The 19,388-nt window shown below is 38.9% G+C and overlaps 1 protein-coding gene across 1 annotated transcript; it reads right to left on the bottom strand.

The window, feature by feature from the left end:
- Positions 1–7,418: 7,418 nt before the first annotated feature.
- Positions 7,419–9,554, bottom strand: LOC114177317 (the record flags this gene model as incomplete). The annotated part of the gene is made up of 2 exons (XM_028062606.1): positions 8,268–9,554; positions 7,419–8,213 (listed from the first exon to the last, which is right to left on the bottom strand). Coding segments are annotated over exons 1-2 (2,082 nt in total), but the record flags the coding sequence as incomplete, so codon positions are not given.
- Positions 9,555–19,388: the final 9,834 nt, after the last annotated feature.

Below are 19,388 nucleotides of genomic sequence, written 5' to 3'. Positions count from 1 at the left end.
TTGAGACACAAGAGTGTTTTTACTTCAAAATGTTCAACCCTTTTACATGTCTAGGAGCATCCCTTATATAGAAGAGTTTAGGGGCCTCTAAGCAAATAAAAGATACCTAAGGATGTCTCTACAAAAACCTAACCCTAGCTTCTAGAAACTAGGTCAAATAAGGTTACAAAAAATGAAAGACAAAAGAGCTAACTATGGTGTGTCCAAGGCTAATTTCGTTCTAGCACAAAAGGAGACAAAGAATGTGTCTCATATGCCTCCAAAATGTGGCCAAAGTGTGCTAAAAACAAAGGAGACCAAAGGTACATGATATCGCTGTCGTTAGGCGATCAAATTACCACTACTTTAGCAACTTCAGTATTGCCAGTTTGTAGTGAAGAAAATAGTTAGGGTTAAGATAACCCTGAGTCGTCTCACAACGAATACGGAATTGATCTCAAATATTTGATTCTCAAAAAATGTACTTTAAAACTAGCAACTATAAAAATAGGGGGGTTTTGATATGCAAAGAAAATGACACGGAAGATTGTAAACACAGTAATAGTAAATAGGTCAATTCCACTGCTTTTTCTAAATAAGATTCTTCATTGGTTATCTAGAGATTATTGTTAAATTAATTATTGTTGTTGATTTACAAATCAATCAATGTAAAGACTCAATTCATTTGTTGGCATCCTCATTTTTAATCAAAGTACAGTCTCAATTAAAAATGAGAATTGTTAGATTATCCATAGTAAATTCAATCAAAGTACAGTCTCAATTAATTTTACTATGCCTAATCATGTCTATTCCTTTGTTTCTTTACCAAATAGAAAACTTAATTAATCAAAGTAAAGTCTTGACTAATTTTAGTTAAAGTAATTACCTCTAATCAAATTAAAGTCTCAATTATTGGCAAAAACTTATTTAATCAAATGAAAGTTTCTAAACAAAATCAAAGTAAAGTCTCAATTTTATTTAAAAACCTCTTAACTCATATGATTAGCATGCATGTAGATTTAAAATCATTATTTTCTATTCAATTTAGAAGCAAAGGACATAGAATAACAAAAACCACAACAATAATCAAAATAACAAAACATATAAATTCATCTAACCTCAGAATCCATTTAAGAAATTACAGTGGAATCAACCCTTAAAGCTTAGCCCTCCATGGCTTTGATGGAATACATGATGATATGAAAGAAAGAAAATAAAAGAAAGAATGAGAGATGTGGTGGAGACGGTATCTGCCAAAACCAGAGAGTTCTAAGTGTCTAAGCTATCAACTGTAAAAAATATGTCAGTTCCTCCGCTTCTGCTCCCTTAAGTCTCTTTATATAGGCTTCCACTGGACTTTGGGCTTTATTTGTCAGTTGCTAAATTCTTTCATTTTTATTTAATTAATTAGCAACTCAATTTCTGTCCAATTTCCAATTCTGCCCCTCTTATTTAAGCATTTTTACAAAATTGACCAGAGTTTGACCAGTTTGACCAGAGTTTGACCAGAGTTTGACCAGTTGACCAGTTTGACTGTCCAATAGCAGCCTGACACGTGGCGCAGAGTGTCTCTCTCCAGAATTAGGGTTTCACTCTCACACTCTTCTCCCTCCCTCGTGACGGCGCGGCTGCCGGCGTGGTGCTGCTCCAGCGAGCTCTTCCGACGCAGTTCCTGTTCGAAGATGGTGGTGAAGCTGCGGTGGCCATGGTGGTGCAGTGGTGCGGCGGCGAGTTGCAGAGAAAATGAAGCTGTCTCGAATGGAGGACCAAAGTGTGGAGGCGCGACTGCCGGCGTTGCGCTGCTGCGATGTGAAGTGCGACGCGGTGGTGTTGCGGAGGCGCGAACGAAGAGATGCGACGCGGGGGCTGATGCGCGGTGGCCGTCGGCGCTGTTTTGCGAAGGAAGAGATGCGCGAGGTGCAGAGATGGAGGTTGAAGTTTCTGGCGAGGACAGTGGTTGCGGGTTCGTGGTGGCTCTCTGCGGAGAAGATGACCGCGAGTGGCACCGCTGGATGGTTCGCGGTGGTGGTGGTGGTGACGCGTCGCTGCAGAATCGTGGTGGCCGGAAACGGCGGTGGCTGCCGTGGAGGTTGATGGTGGCGGCTAGGGTTTGGGGAAAATTAGGGTTTCTGTTTTGGGAGATGAAGATGATGACGTGGCAGAATCTGATTGGTTAATTTGGTGAGGGTAGGATTATGACACGTGGCTTGTTCTGGTTGGCTAATTTTAAGAGGTGGGGATTGCCACATGGCATGATCTGGTTTAGTGGAGTTTAAGTGGTAGGAGGGGTGCAACTTAGTGAAAACTGGGGGTGCAGAACAGGTTTTTGTGGTCCACTTGAGGGAGGAGTGTGCAAATGAAAACTAGGGGTGCATTTAGCTCCTGATTTATTCTTTTTCAGAATTTCTTGATTTTGGACTTATTTTGTAACTTTGAATATTTCAAAATCACATTATTAATCGACCAAAAATAAATTCCAGCTGCATTAACAAACGTTAAAATATCCAATAATATTTTATGCAACTAAAATCAATTTTTACGCCACTTTTACCAAACTTACTCAATAAATCCAATAATCACAAATCCTAATTAAATCAATCTTTAAGCACAGAAAATTCAATTAAATCCCCAAATTTAAATATTAAATGAGGGCAAAAATTTGAACTCATCACACACCCACACTTATCCTTTTGCACTCCTGGGCAAAATTGAACAATTTCAAAACTCTTTTCTGAGGTCTTTTATTCCATATTTTCAGTGGATTAAAGAATTGAATACCAATGGAAACAGATCAATCTTCTAGAAATCATGTTGTCAAGCACAAACAAATGGATAAAATTCTGTTTTTCACACATGAGTTAATCTTTTGAGTTTACAAGATAATCAAATATGAAAGAGAAACACTCAAGTTAAATATATATTTTCTCACCAAGATTCGCTCAAGTGTTTTGGCTTGTGTTTTCACTCAAAATACCCATGCAAGTAAACACTCTCAATGCTTAGCAAGACTCTATTATTCACAGCTTTCAGAAAACATGCATTCAAAAATCATGAGGACTTTTCACAGGTTATAATGAGGCCAAGGCAAAGGTAGGAAAAACTTTAGGATTTGTGTGTTTTTGAAATAGTAAGGAAGAAAGAGTTTTGGAGCATAGTTTCAAAAACAATCTTTTTTCTTTGTTTTTTTTTTTCTCTTTTATCCTTTGTTTCTCTTTTCCAGACAGCAATCATTTTTCATTTCAATACTCTGTCATCAACAATTATTTTCCTTTTTGCCATTTTTACAACTTTGTGGGGGAAATACTCACCCCCACACTTTATTCCTCAACCAATCTCAACATAATCCACTAGCTCCTTCTTTCTCCCTAAGATAAGGATAAACATGGTCTTTTTCTTTTTAAGGTTTAACAATATGCTCAAAACAAGAAAAAGAGGTTTAAGCTCAAGGGGCTACCAATGGATTAATGTTATGGTTAGCTTATTTGGCCAAGTAGCTAAAAACAAGAAATGCCTCAGTCATATCAAATCATGCATGTTCACCTAAGATGCAAAACAACAGAATCAAGCTAAACATTTGAGTACCAACAAGACATGAGCAAATCACACAAGAAAAATAGGAATGACACACAGTAGTTCATCTTTACAATAAAGCTCAAAACTCACAAGGTCAAAAACTCTTTCACAAAAGATTTATTCCAGAAACTCTCAAATCAACTCAATCAAGTAAATCACAGAAAACAATCCACTCATAGCACATGACTTATTTTCTCAGAATTATGACCGTTCCAATTAGTAAATCAAATCCAAAAATCCAAAGTCAATATGTTTTATTGAAAACAGAAACTTTTTTTTTTTAATAAAAACAAGCAGAAAACAAAATTAGAAAAGGAAAAACAAAACAAATAGAAACAGAAACAGAAAAAGGGGGAAATCTCCCCACACCCCCACACTTTATCCATGCATTGTCCTCAATGTATTCAATATGTATAAAATGCAAAGAAAAAGTATGAAGTGTACTTACCTCCTCAAGGTGGAAGGTATGAGGGAGAAGTCAAGTTCATCCCATCCATCGTCTTATTCAGCATATCTTGATTTTTTTTTTTTAATAAAAACAAGCAGAAAACAAAATTAGAAAAGGAAAAACAAAACAAATAGAAACAGAAACAGAAAAAGGGGGAAATCTCCCCACACCCCCACACTTTATCCATGCATTGTCCTCAATGTATTCAATATGTATAAAATGCAAAGAAAAAGTATGAAGTGTACTTACCTCCTCAAGGTGGAAGGTATGAGGGAGAAGTCAAGTTCATCCCATCCATCGTCTTATTCAGCATATCTTGATTTTCATTGAATATCCGAAGACGATGCCCATTAACTTTAAAAGTTCTTGCTGAAGATTCTTCCTTGATCTCCACTGCTCCATAAGGGAAGACTTTTGTAACAATGTATGGTCCTTCCCAAGTAGAACGCAACTTACCACTCATGTGACCAAGCTTGGATTTGTATAGTAACACCTTTTGGCCTACCTTGAAATCCTTTCTAGCCACAAGCTTTTGGTCATGGAACTTCTTGGTTTTCTCTTTGTAGAACTTTGAATTTTCATAGGCTGCAAGCCTAATCTCCTCTAGTTCTTGCAACTGAAGTTTTCGCTCATTTCCTGCTTCTTCCAAATCCAAGTTGCATGCTTTCACGGCCCAATAGGCCCGATGTTCAATCTCCACAGGTAGATGACAAGCCTTTCCAAAAACCACCCTGAAAGGTGACATACCTATAGGTGTTTTGTAGGCTGTCCTGTGTGCCCAAAGTGCTTCATCCAATCTTGTGGCCCAATCCTTTCGACTAGGCTTCACTACTTTCTCTAGTATCTTTTTAATCTCTCTGTTAGAGATCTCTGCTTGTCCATTGGTTTGGGGGTGATATGGTGTAGCAATGCGATGTGTCACCCCATACTTCTTCAACATGTTCTCAAGTAGCCTATTACAGAAATGAGTCCCCTCGTCACTGATGATGGCTCGTGGTATCCCAAATCTACAGAAAATGTTAGACCTGACAAAACTCATAACAACTCGAGAATCATTAGTCCTTGTAGCTATGGCTTCCACCCATTTGGAGACATAGTCTACAGCAAGCAAAATATAAGAAAACCCAAAAGAAGGAGGAAAAGGACCCATAAAATCAATACCCCAAATATCAAATACCTCACAATATAGCATGGGTTGTTGAGGCATTTCATCCCTTCTTGTAATGGATCTGGCTGCCCTTTGGCACTGCTCACAATTTTCATATACCCTCTGTGCATCTTTAAAAATAGTAGGCCAATATAATCCACAATCCAACACCTTCCTACCTGTTCTTTGTGTGCCATAATGTCCACCAAAAGGAGACGAATGACAGAACTCAAGCACATGAGGTATCTCGATATCTGGAACACACCTCCTTATGACTTGGTCACTACCAATGCGCCATAAGATTGGGTCTTCCCAGATATAGTACTTTGCCTCACTTTTTAGCTTGATTCTTTCATATTTGGAGAAGGAAGGAGGAATAACAGAAACAACCAAATAATTAACAATGTCAGCAAACCAAGGTTCAGGAAACATACCTTTCACAGCAGTCAATGCTAGGAGGACTTCATCAGGAAAGTCATCCTTAATAGGAATGTTATCTTCTCCATTTTCAATCCTGCTAAGATGATCGGCTACTAAGTTATGTGCTCCACTTCTGTCTAGAATCTCAATGTCAAACTCTTGGAGCAGTAGCATCCATCTGATCAACCTTGGTTTTGAATCTGCTTTCTTCAGAAGGAATTTTAATGCTGCATGATCAGTATAAACAATTACCTTGGAACCAAGTATATACGGTCTGAATTTGTCCAAGGCAAACACAACCGCCAATAATTCCTTCTCAGTCGTGGTGTAGTTGGCCTGCGCTGTATCCAATGTTCTGGAAGCATAATATATCACATGTGATAGCTTCCCATCTTTTTGTGCAAGCACCGCTCCTACTGCAAAGTTTGATGCATCACACATCAACTCGAACGGTAATGTCCAGTCAGGTGGCTGGATGATAGGAGTGGTGGTAAGCGCCTTTTTCAATGTATCAAATGCATCTTTGCACCTCTCTCCAAAGTCAAATACTATATCCTTTTGCAATAGGTTGGAGAGAGGGTTGGCTATCTTGCTGAAGTCCTTGATAAACCTCCTGTAAAATCCTGCATGTCCAAGAAAAGATCGAACCTCTTTCACAGAAGAGGGGTAAGGCAATTGTGAAATAATATCAATTTTAGCAGGATCTACAGATATACCATTCTTGGAAACAACGTGACCTAAAACTATACCTTGTTCTACCATAAAATGACATTTTTCAAAATTTAGAACAAGGTTAGTTTCTTCACATCTCTCCAAGACTCTAGCAAGATTAGACAAGCAGTGATCAAAAGATGAACCATATACACTAAAATCATCCATAAAAACCTCAATACAATGCTCCAACAAATCTGTAAAAATACTCATCATACATCGCTGAAATGTTCCAGGAGCATTGCAAAGGCCAAATGGCATTTTCCTATAAGCATATGTACCGAATGGACAAGTAAAAGTAGTCTTATGTTGATCCTCTAGGGCAATACAAATCTGAAAATACCCAGAGAATCCATCAAGAAAACAGTAATGAGACTTACCTGCCAATCGATCTAGCATCTGGTCCATGAATGGTAAAGGAAAGTGGTCCTTCCTGGTGGCCTGGTTTAGTCTTCTATAATCAATACAGACCCTCCAGCTATTCTGAATACGAGTAGGAATCAACTCGTTCTTCTCATTCTTGACCACGGTGATCCCAGATTTCTTGGGGACCACATGTACAGGACTCACCCAAGTGCTGTCAGAAATGGGATATATAATACCTGCTTGTAGCAACTTGGTGACTTCTTTCTTCACAACTTCCATCAGCTGAGGATTCAGTCTCCTCTGAGGTTGCCTCACTAGCTTAGCATCCTCCTCCAAGAGTATTCTATGCATGCAGAAAGAAGGACTAATACCAGGAATATCTGCCAAAGTCCAGCCTATTGCTCGCTTGTGATCTTTGATAACCTGCAATAGCTTTTGTTCCTGCTCGTTAGTAAGCAAGGCAGATATAATAACAGGGAGTTTCCCATCCCTCTCAAGATAAACATATTTCAAATGAGATGGTAAAGGTTTCAACTCCAAAGTGGGTGGCTGTTCCACAGATGGCAACATTTTATTGCCTAAGGTAATTTCAGCCACCTCAGCATCACACTTGGACGCCACAGAGGTATCAAATAGTGACACCGCGTCCTCAACATCACCTGTTTTATAATTTTCTCTTTCGTCTAAAATTGAACCCGAAATATTCGAAAGAGAAAAATCCAAAGAAGAAGAAAAACCAGATAAAACGTCCAAAAGTCCAAAAGCATAATTGTTCACTACATTACTCAATAAATCAATGCAAAACAAAGAATGGTCTTCAATTGGGTGCTTCATGGCTTCTAGCACGTTGAACTGCACCTTCTCATCTCCTATCTCCATAGTCAAGGATCCTGCATGCACGTCTATCTTGGTACGTGCTGTCATCATGAATGGTCTTCCCAAGATAATTGTGGTTGAACTCATTCCTTCATCATCCTTCATGTCCAAGATGTAGAAATCTGCAGGAAAAATTAACTTGTCCACACGGACAAGCACATCTTCTAGCACACCTGCAGGGTTAACTGTGCTACGGTTGGCCAATTGAATGACCACACCAGTAGACTTAAGAGGTCCAAGATGAAGTGAAGTAAAAACAGATAAAGGCATTACATTAATGGAAGCTCCTAAATCTAACATAGCATTGTCAAACTTAGTACTTCCTATAATGCAGGGAACAGAAAACATACCTGGATCCTTACACTTTTGTGGCATTCTGACTGCAGGCTTCTTAATTAAGCTAGAGACATTTCTTCCCATGTTCACTACCTCTTTGTCCATAATACGCCTTTTATGTGTACATAATTCTTTGAGAAACTTGGCGTATTTAGGAATTTGTCTCACAACATCCAACAAAGGAATGTTTATCTCCACTTTCTTGAAGGTATTCAGGATTTCTTTGTCTAACTCCTCCATCTTTTTAGTTTTTGGTTTCAAACGGTTTGGATAGGGAGGAGGAGGAGAATAAGGAGAAGGATTTTCAGAGGAAGTATTAGGGGATACCAACCTGGAGTTATCACTGGGTGCAGGCATCTCAGATGTTGCTTGTGTTGCTTCATCTGATCTTCCTCTTTCATCATTAGGTACAACTTCATTGTCCTTATCTTCATCTTCTTGGGCATCCCCAAGACCTTGTATTTGCTTACCCGATCTTAAAGTAATAGCACTTACATTTCTCGGGTTGATTACAGTTTGTGCAGGCAAATTGTTTGAGCCTTGCTGAGACTTCATCTGATTTAACTCATTTGCCATTTGTCCAATCTGGTTCTGCAAGTTTTGATTGGTTGCTTCCATCGTCTGTTTTAACTCATTGATTTGTCCCTTCATCATGTCAGCCATCATTTTCATCATTGCCTCCATGTTTGAATCACCAGAGGTTGCAGTTGGTTGTGGTTGTTGCCTCTGTTGAGGTGGAACATAGACTTGTTGGTGTTGAGGCTGTTGATTCCCCCATTTCTGGCTGGGATATTCCTTCCAATCTGGGTTGTACTTGTTGGAGGACAGATCATGGTTGTATTGCTGCCGAGGTGGTCTATTATTGCCATAGATGTTTGCAGCATATGCCTGAGGTTGTTCATTGTCTAACGTCCCTGTCTCTTTTAACATAGAACAAGCCTCTGTAGGATGATTAGTAGAAGCACAAATTCCACATAAAGTAGAAGGGATAGGCTTTTTCTGTAAGTCTGTCAAGGTCCTTACCATGGCTGCTAAGTCATCCAACTTCCCTTCTAATTTCTTGTGATCTGCAACATATGAAGCTTCTACTCCATGGGTTCCCTTCAATAGAGTTATAGAATTACTCCTTGTGGAAAATTGTTGATGGTTCGATGCCATAGTTTCAATCAATTGTCTTGCATTTGTTGGCGTTTTGTCCATCAATGACCCTCCACTTGCAGCATCTATCATTTGTCTATCCATGATACTCAATCCCTCATAAAAGTATTGAATGAGGAGATGCTCGTTTATCTGGTGATGAGGACAGAAAGCACACAACTTTTTGAATCTTTCCCAATACTCGTGAAGACTTTCTCTTTCTTGTTGCCTTATCCCATAAATATCTTTGCGAATAGCAGCAACTCTAGATGCTGGAAAAAACTTTTCCAGAAATAATCTTTTCAGAGTCTCCCAGGTATTGATGGATCCTGGCGGAAGGCAGTATAACCAATTCTTAGCGGCATCTTGCAATGAGAATGGAAAAGCCTTAAGCTTGATATGTTCCTCTGTCACTGTTGTAGGTCTCATGGATGAACAAACAACATGAAATTCCTTCAAGTGATGGTATGGGTCTTCTCCTGCTAATCCATGGAATTTGGGTAAAAGATGGATTAACCCAGACTTGAGCTCACATTCTCCATCTGGATATTGGATGCACATGTTTTGTGTAATTGCTGCATCCGGTGAAGCCAACTCTCTTATTGTTCTTTCTTCCATTCTATCTTCTTGAATTTCTGGTTCAGGTGATGGATCAGAAGATATGTTAATCACCGGAGGTGATTCTAGTGGTACACTTTCAGTGGTAGGTTCAGATGATGATGGTGCTCCTTCAGTAGAACACCTGAGATCAAGTCTCCTACGTGATTTACGCAAGTTCCTTTCAAGTTCTGAATCAAGTTGATAAAATTGACCCGGATTGGCCCGAGTCATGCACTATGCAGGTCCACCTGAAAGTGTTTCCCTGTGTGTTGTTTTTTTTTTCTCTTCCTATTCTTGTTTTGGAGAAATATTTCAAGAAAGAAATGAGTTAAGATGTCGTTGGGTCTACTCCCAGGAAAGAGAGGTGCGTCACAGTGGACAACTTAAATACCAAGTCTTTCCTAGACAGAGTTTTCCAAACTAGTCTCAAAAAAATTTCTTAAAAGAAATTCTTAATCAAAACAAAAATAGAAATTTGCTTGGAATATATTGAAAGAAAACTAGAGACTACAAAATAACAAACTATATTAAACGTATATGCGTAAAATAAATAAAAAATAAAAAAATAAAATAAAATAAATTAAATTAAAATAAAATAAAATAAATAAAAACAGAATCAAAATAAAAGAAATACTAACCGTATTCCCCGGCAACGGCGCCAAATTTGATATCGCTGTCGTTAGGCGATCAAATTACCACTACTTTAGCAACTTCAGTATTGCCAGTTTGTAGTGAAGAAAATAGTTAGGGTTAAGATAACCCTGAGTCGTCTCACAACGAATACGGAATTGATCTCAAATATTTGATTCTCAAAAAATGTACTTTAAAACTAGCAACTATAAAAATAGGGGGGTTTTGATATGCAAAGAAAATGACACGGAAGATTGTAAACACAGTAATAGTAAATAGGTCAATTCCACTGCTTTTTCTAAATAAGATTCTTCATTGGTTATCTAGAGATTATTGTTAAATTAATTATTGTTGTTGATTTACAAATCAATCAATGTAAAGACTCAATTCATTTGTTGGCATCCTCATTTTTAATCAAAGTACAGTCTCAATTAAAAATGAGAATTGTTAGATTATCCATAGTAAATTCAATCAAAGTACAGTCTCAATTAATTTTACTATGCCTAATCATGTCTATTCCTTTGTTTCTTTACCAAATAGAAAACTTAATTAATCAAAGTAAAGTCTTGACTAATTTTAGTTAAAGTAATTACCTCTAATCAAATTAAAGTCTCAATTATTGGCAAAAACTTATTTAATCAAATGAAAGTTTCTAAACCAAATCAAAGTAAAGTCTCAATTTTATTTAAAAACCTCTTAACTCATATGATTAGCATGCATGTAGATTTAAAATCATTATTTTCTATTCAATTTAGAAGCAAAGGACATAGAATAACAAAAACCACAACAATAATCAAAATAACAAAACATATAAATTCATCTAACCTCAGAATCCATTTAAGAAATTACAGTGGAATCAACCCTTAAAGCTTAGCCCTCCATGGCTTTGATAGAATACATGATGATATGAAAGAAAGAAAATAAAAGAAAGAATGAGAGATGTGGTGGAGACGGTATCTGCCAAAACCAGAGAGTTCTAAGTGTCTAAGCTATCAACTGTAAAAAATATGTCAGTTCCTCCGCTTCTGCTCCCTTAAGTCTCTTTATATAGGCTTCCACTGGACTTTGGGCTTTATTTGTCAGTTGCTAAATTCTTTCATTTTTATTTAATTAATTAGCAACTCAATTTCTGTCCAATTTCCAATTCTGCCCCTCTTATTTAAGCATTTTTACAAAATTGACCAGAGTTTGACCAGTTTGACCAGAGTTTGACCAGAGTTTGACCAGTTGACCAGTTTGACTGTCCAATAGCAGCCTGACACGTGGCGCAGAGTGTCTCTCTCCAGAATTAGGGTTTCACTCTCACACTCTTCTCCCTCCCTCGTGACGGCGCGGCTGCCGGCGTGGTGCTGCTCCAGCGAGCTCTTCCGACGCGGTTCCTGTTCGAAGATGGTGGTGAAGCTGCGGTGGCCATGGTGGTGCAGTGGTGCGGCGGCGAGTTGCAGAGAAAATGAAGCTGTCTCGAATGGAGGACCAAAGTGTGGAGGCGCGACTGCCGGCGTTGCGCTGCTGCGATGTGAAGTGCGACGCGGTGGTGTTGCGGAGGCGCGAACGAAGAGATGCGACGCGGGGGCTGATGCGCGGTGGCCGTCGGCACTGTTTCGCGAAGGAAGAGATGCGCGAGGTGCAGAGATGGAGGTTGAAGTTTCCGGCGAGGACAGTGGTTGCGGGTTCGTGGTGGCTCTCTGCGGAGAAGATGACCGCGAGTGGCACCGCTGGATGGTTCGCGGTGGTGGTGGTGGTGACGCGTCGCTGCAGAATCGTGGTGGCCGGAAACGGCGGTGGCTGCCGTGGAGGTTGATGGTGGCGGCTAGGGTTTGGGGAAAATTAGGGTTTCTGTTTTGGGAGATGAAGATGATGACGTGGCAGAATCTGATTGGTTAATTTGGTGAGGGTAGGATTATGACACGTGGCTTGTTCTGGTTGGCTAATTTTAAGAGGTGGGGATTGCCACATGGCATGATCTGGTTTAGTGGAGTTTAAGTGGTAGGAGGGGTGCAACTTAGTGAAAACTGGGGGTGCAGAACAGGTTTTTGTGGTCCACTTGAGGGAGGAGTGTGCAAATGAAAACTGGGGGTGCATTTAGCTCCTGATTTATTCTTTTTCAGAATTTTTTGATTTTGGACTTATTTTGTAACTTTGAATATTTCAAAATCACATTATTAATCGACCAAAAATAAATTCCAGCTGCATTAACAAACGTTAAAATATCCAATAATATTTTATGCAACTAAAATCAATTTTTATGCCACTTTTACCAAACTTACTCAATAAATCCAATAATCACAAATCCTAATTAAATCAATCTTTAAGCACAGAAAATTCAATTAAATCCCCAAATTTAAATATTAAATGAGGGCAAAAATTTGAACTCATCAGTACATAGGTACACTTGTTTTATGCCTTTTACTTTATGCTTTATGCCTTTGCTTTAATCTCTCCTCCACATCATTTATGCTCTCCAATCACCATGCGCCACCTAGCCTTGCTTTCTTACTCCTAATTAACCTACAAAGCAAATAAACATAGATTAGCATGTTGGCTTAAGTGAAGTCAACTATAGTCAACAAGTCAAACCTAGTCAAAGGTCAACAAGTCAACTAAAGTTGATTCAACTAAGTCAACTTAGGGAATCAAAAATAACAAACACAAATGAAAGGGATGAAGGATTAGTGAACTTCCCTTCTAAACATGCTTAGTCTTCTTAAGCATGTGCCTCCATCCTTGGTTGGGGTCAATCCTTCATCATCCTCCCCTCCTTGGAGAGAATTTGACCACAAATTCTTTAAGCCTTTGTAGATGGAGATTGACTTGATTTGGGGGAGGTTTTGCGCTTCCCTTTTATGAGCTCTTGTTCCATCTTTTCTAAGGGTACTACCCCTAGCTTTGGTTAGGCCATCCCTCTTTTCTAGACCACTCTTCTTTTCATGCTTGTGCATTGGGTCTTCCTTTTGAGCCTTGCAAGAGAAGGAAGAATGGTGATGTTCATCTTGCTTTTGAAATCTTTTTTTAGAGGCAAGTAACACTGTGGAGGTAACTTGCTCTTTTTCTTTTTCATCTTTTCTCTTATCTTTCACTTTATTTTGGTCCTCATTTGCTTGATTGGGTGAGAGAGGTAGGAGTGTGAACTTCTTGCCTTGGAAGGAGAAAGCATAAGTGTTAGCATGGCCATCATAAAAGACTTTTCTATCAAATTGTCATGGCCTACCTAACAAAATATGAGTTTCTTCCATAGGCACAACATCACATAACACCTCATCTTTAAAATTTCCAATTGAAAAGTTAATGAGGACTTGTTGAGTTACTTTAATGTCTTCTTTCTTAAACCATGATAGCTTGTAGGGCTTGGCATGAGGAATAGTTTTCAAGCCAAGCTTGTCCACAACCCTTGTGCTAGCCACATTTACACAACTTCCATTATCTATAAGGAGGGGACATAGTTTGTCTTTGATATGACACCTTGAATGAAAAAGGTTTTGTCTTTGAGAAGGGTCAAGTTCCTTGGAAACTTGTCTTAGTTGGTGCCTTATCATTAACAATCCACCTTCAAGGGGTTTAATCCTTTCACTTGAAGAAGAAGTGTGGGAAGAAGTACTTTTGGGGGAAGGGGGAGAAGAATGTTCACTCTCTACTTCTTTTTTAAGGTTTAAGGCCATGGTTCTTTTGGTGGGACAATTTGAAGCTATGTGCCCATATCCCAAACACTTAAAACATTTTATAGAACTTGTCCTTGTACCTTGAGAAGAATTAGGAGTTTCATTAGAAGGCCTAAATGAATTAGTCCTAGGAGGTGGATCTTTGGAACTCTTGAGTGGTGATTTATCATGTTTTCTTTCTTTATCTTTCCAAGTACTGGAATAGTAGTCATTGTATGAACCACTTCTCTTGGCCTCTTTTTTCTTTTGCAATTGAGTTTCAACTTTGATGGCCAAATGTAAAACTTTGTCAAGAGAGGAGTACTCATATAACTCTACTAAATCTTGTATGTCTCTCCTTAAACCACTCACAAATCTAGCTACCTTTTCCTCTTCACTTTCAAATTGGAGTCCTACTTTTAGAAGCATGGACTCCATTAACTTGTAATATTCATCCACACACATGGACCCTTGTTGAAGCCTTTGGAGCTTCAAAAGAGTTTCCCTCCTATAGTAGGAAGGAACAAATCTAGCGCGCATCAAATCTTTAAGGTCCCTCCAAGAAGTCGCGAGTGACTCTTGGTTAATATTGTCCATACATAATTGATGCCACCAAGTCATGGCATAATCCTCAAACTCTAAGACTACCAAATCTACTTGCTTTTGATGACTAACTACATGAATGGTAAAAATTTGGTCCACTTTTTGTTCCCACTCAATGTAGATGTTTAGGTCATTTTCTCCTTTGAACTTAGGTATCTTTGGAGTTTGCTTCTCTTGTGATGATTTGCGCCTAGAATGCCCTCTTTTCCTAGCCTCTCTTTCTTGCTCCTTAGCTTCAAGCCTTTGAATGTGCTCATGGATTCTTAGGTCACTTTGCCCCTTGTCCTTTCTCAATTGTTCAAAGGCCTCCTTCCTAGACAACTCCAAATCCCGAAGCAATCTCATCAATGTATTGTTTTTGTTTGGTATAGGTGCATTTGATGAACTTGCCATGATTCCTACAATAAAAACACTCAAATCCGAGACAAAATAAATAGATTAGGGGTTAGACAACATGAAAATCGAGACCAAATCCAACCCAAATTGTAACCCAAGTGTTTAGATCACTCTCCCAAAGTAACAAGGCAAGGCTAGCACTCAAAATCCACCAAAGGAGTGAAGCAAACACTTTTAAAAACTTGTTCAAAACCTTTCAAATGCAAGACAAGTGATTCGGCCACAACATCCCAAGAGTTTCAAGAAAAGAAAACTACTAAGACACAACAAAGAACACCTAGTGACAAGCAAGAAAAGCACAAAAACAAGAAAGTTTAACTTCTAAGGAAATTTTGTTTTAAAGACAAAACTTGAACAAGACTAAAGCAATGAAAAACACTTTTAAAAACTCTATGGAAAGCATTTGAACAAACCAAGATTATACCTCAAATTATGCATACACCAAGAAAGATCATAACCATGTTAAAGCATGGAACTAATTTGCCAATATCACCCAAAATCCAAGTATAAAATTTGGTAGCATAACACCTAGTAAAATTGGCCAAATGGATTCACCAAGCAACACATTAGCTCTCGGCCAAACTGTTTTTGGTCATGAAAATAATTTTTCTTTTCAAAACTAGGTACTTAAGATGATGAGAAGGATATTTTAGGGTGTCTTGAACACTTAGTTCCGTAAAAATTAGGTCAAAATCAATTTCAAGGAGCATGCTACAACAAAAGGCATAGATCTCATGCAATAGCTCAAATACTTAGAAACAAGAATAAGAAAACGCAAAGAAGCATATGACATATGACTCAAGCAAAAGTTAGACACATTTAAAGACTCAACATGACATACACAAAGACACAAACATGTAGCTATCATGCATTTAAACTCATGGATTTGAGGCTCAAAGACTAAGCATCCAAAGACATGTTATCCAACCACATTTAGGAGCTTAAAGAGGTGCAAAAACCGTAGCCAAACTGCCCCAACAAAACCTGAAAACGCTGATTCACGTATTCTTGGCAGATCTGACCTTTGCTCACTAATTTGATCATAACTTTGTCCATAGAACTCCAAATGCGTTGGTTCTTTTTTTTTCTTGAAACTAGACTCAAAGAGCTTTCTTTTGACACCAAAAACGTAATTTTTGGACGGCTGAGCAGGTGCAGTTTAATGTTTTAAAATCGTCACGTTTTCTGCAAGCACTGTTTTTGTGTCATAGAAGTGGATTTGAACCATACCAAGATAGGTACAACAAGACAAGGTTAGAACATGAAAAATACCATATTCAAGATAACCTAGGCTCTAGATACCAAATGATGAAGGATTATCTTGGTCCTTTTTAAGATTATTGAATATGGTGTGAGTTGATTAAGAAAGCAAAGCGAAATCCCCACTGGACATTAAGATAGCAAGCTATCTAGATGTGAAGGTTCCTTTCACAAAGCTCAAGAGAAGAAGATGATGGATTGATTCAAAACAAAAAGGAAATGGAAAGCACATAAACCATAGAAAACCAAGAACCATTAAAAGAAGAAGAAAACATAAAATGGAAAGGAAAGCAATGGTAAAAATGTGAGAAGCACGCCACTAAAAGGCTAGGCTAGAAGCCATGACAACCTTGAAGATGAGTGGATGTGTGCCGCCACTTGCTATGCAAGATAAGGCTTAAAAGTATTCACTCCCAAGGGAGGAAACTCTCACAAATGGTTGAGACACAAGAGTGTTTTTACTTCAAAATGTTCAACCCTTTTACATGTCTAGGAGCATCCCTTATATAGAAGAGTTTAGGGGCCTCTAAGCAAATAAAAGATACCTAAGGATGTCTCTACAAAAACCTAACCCTAGCTTCTAGAAACTAGGTCAAATAAGGTTACAAAAAATGAAAGACAAAAGAGCTAACTATGGTGTGTCCAAGGCTAATTTCGTTCTAGCACAAAAGGAGACAAAGAATGTGTCTCATATGTCTCCAAAATGTGGCCAAAGTGTGCTAAAAACAAAGGAGACCAAAGGTACATAGGTACACTTGTTTTATGCCTTTTACTTTATGCTTTTTGCCTTTGCTTTACTCTCTCCTCCACATCATTTATGCTCTCCAATCACCATGCGCCGCCTAGCCTTGCTTTCTTACTCCTAATTAACCTACAAAGCAAATAAACATAGATTAGCATGTTGGCTTAAGTGAAGTCAACTATAGTCAACAAGTCAAACCTAGTCAAAGGTCAACAAGTCAACTAAAGTTGATTCAACTAAGTCAACTTAGGGAATCAAAAATAACAAACACAAATGAAAGGGATGAAGGATTAGTGAACTTCCTTTCTAAACATGCCTAGTCTTCTTAAGCATGTGCCTCCATCTTTGGTTGGGGTCAATCCTTCATCAAAGAGGACCTTCGCTGAAAGTTTGTGGATGACTTTTGGTAGCCTTAAATTCAGTTACAATCAACCATTAAGTAACGAATCATTATTAGCTTGAGTGGATCATTAATTAATAGCTTTAAGTGGGTTGTAATTGAAATTTATGTGTCTTTTGTAATTTTGATGCTTAAAGCTCCTATATAAGTTGAACCATTTTCATCAATGAAGGCAAGCTGAGTTTTATTCAGAAAATAAACCAGTTTTCTCTCATCTATCTTAGTGAGAGTGATTCTCCTAAGTTCTTGAGTAATTCAAGAATCTTTGAGTTTTACCAAAGTTCCTTTATCCCTTTGAGTGTTTAAACGCTTAGGCTTATCTTCCATTCTTGGAAGTGTGATGTCTATCAATTTCGGCTCCATCTTGTTATATGTTTTCGTGTTCTCGTTTTAAATGATTTGTCAAATTTCTTGCTTATTAGCATTCCAACCTGGAAAGATCAGTAAAACGAATCGAACCCTTTGGATTCACATCATTTGGTATTCATAGCCGGGCAATGTAGATTTGGTATAGGAATGGAAGTTTATTATACAAGGTGTTTAACCGAAGGCCACCCATTTTTAGTTGCATTAGATTACGAAAGTGAAAACAATGTTGTGAGCCAAAGATTGGTGGAGAAACTCCAGTTACCAACAACCTTTCATCTGAATCAAGCATGGATCAAATTGAGTACATGGCAATGTGTGAAAGAAGTATTATGTGATATTGCTCCCATGGACTCTTGTCATCTTCCTTTGGGATGGGCATGGCTTCATTTTAAAACCATCCATCTTGATGAACGTTCCCTTTTTTTGAGGCATGAGGGACATCAAAAGAAGTAGAAATTTATGACACCAAGACAAGTCAGTAAGGATTAACGTAGGCTAAAGGAGAAAACAGAAAAAGAAAGAATAGAAAAAGAAGTAATATAAACTGCAGAAGGAGGGGAAGATAAAGAAAAAGAAATGGAACTAGAGAAAGTTTATTCGTCAATGTTTTTTCTTCTTCAATTTGTGATGTCATTTTACAGGAACAAAAGGATAAGCATGTGAATTTTTGCCCTCATTTAATATTTAAATTTGGGGATTTAATTGAATTTTCTGTGCTTAAAGATTGATTTAATTAGGATTTGTGATTATTGGATTTATTGAGTATGTTTGGTAAAAGTGGCGTAAAAATTGATTTTAGTTGCATAAAATATTATTGGATATTTTAACGTTTGTTAATGCAGCTCGAATTTATTTTTGGTAAATTAATGGTGTGATTTTGAAATATTCAAAGTTACAAAATAAGTCCAAAATCAAGAAATTCTGGAAAAGAATAAATCAGGAGCTAAATGCACCCCTAGATTTTATTTGCACACTCCTCCCTCAAGTGGACCACAAAAAACCTGTTCTGCACCCCCAGTTTTCACTAAGTTGCACCCCTCCTACCACTTAAACTCCACTCAACCAGATCATGCCATGTGGCAATCCCCACCTCTTAAAATTACCCAACCAGAGCAAGCCACGTGGCAATAATCCTTGCACTAACAAGCTGTCCAATGGAAGGCTGCCACGTCATCATCTTCATCTCCCAAAACCCTAACCCTAATTTTCTCCTCTCCTTCCACCCTCCACATAGCCGCCGCCGCCAACCTTTTCCGGCCACCAATGCACGAGTTCCGCCACCTCCAACAGCAGCCTTCACGCACCATCTTCTCCATGGCAGCAGCGAACGCGAGCATCCACCACGCCACCACCATCTCCATCGAGCTCCGCGACCACCACGATTCTGCAGCACACACATCTCCTCGCCGCGCCACCACCATCTTCCTCCATTCACGGCCTCCGCGAATTCTTCATCTTCTCGCGCCATCTGTACCGCTGCAGCAGCGGAAGAGCTACGTCGTTCAGCCACTTCACGCGCAACACCACCACAGCTCCGTCGCGCGAACCTGCGCAGCGCACACGATCCACCACCACGGCCACCGCGAGTTCTTCTTCCTCGCGCACAACCATGGAGACGTCCGCGTGCCACCATCTTCTTCCCGCGAGCCACCAGCGCCTGCACCTACAGGAATCACGAACTATTCTGCGCAAGCAACTCGCCGGAAACGCGCCGCACCATCGGACCACCATGAACCACCGCGCCGTCAGCCGTCATTGCC

Source organism: Vigna unguiculata, chromosome 3 (assembly GCF_004118075.2).
Source record: "Vigna unguiculata cultivar IT97K-499-35 chromosome 3, ASM411807v1, whole genome shotgun sequence".
In the NCBI taxonomy this organism is placed as follows: Eukaryota; Viridiplantae; Streptophyta; class Magnoliopsida; order Fabales; family Fabaceae; genus Vigna; species Vigna unguiculata.
Note: the sequence above shows the minus strand (reverse complement) of the source record. Positions and strands in the feature narration are given on the sequence as shown.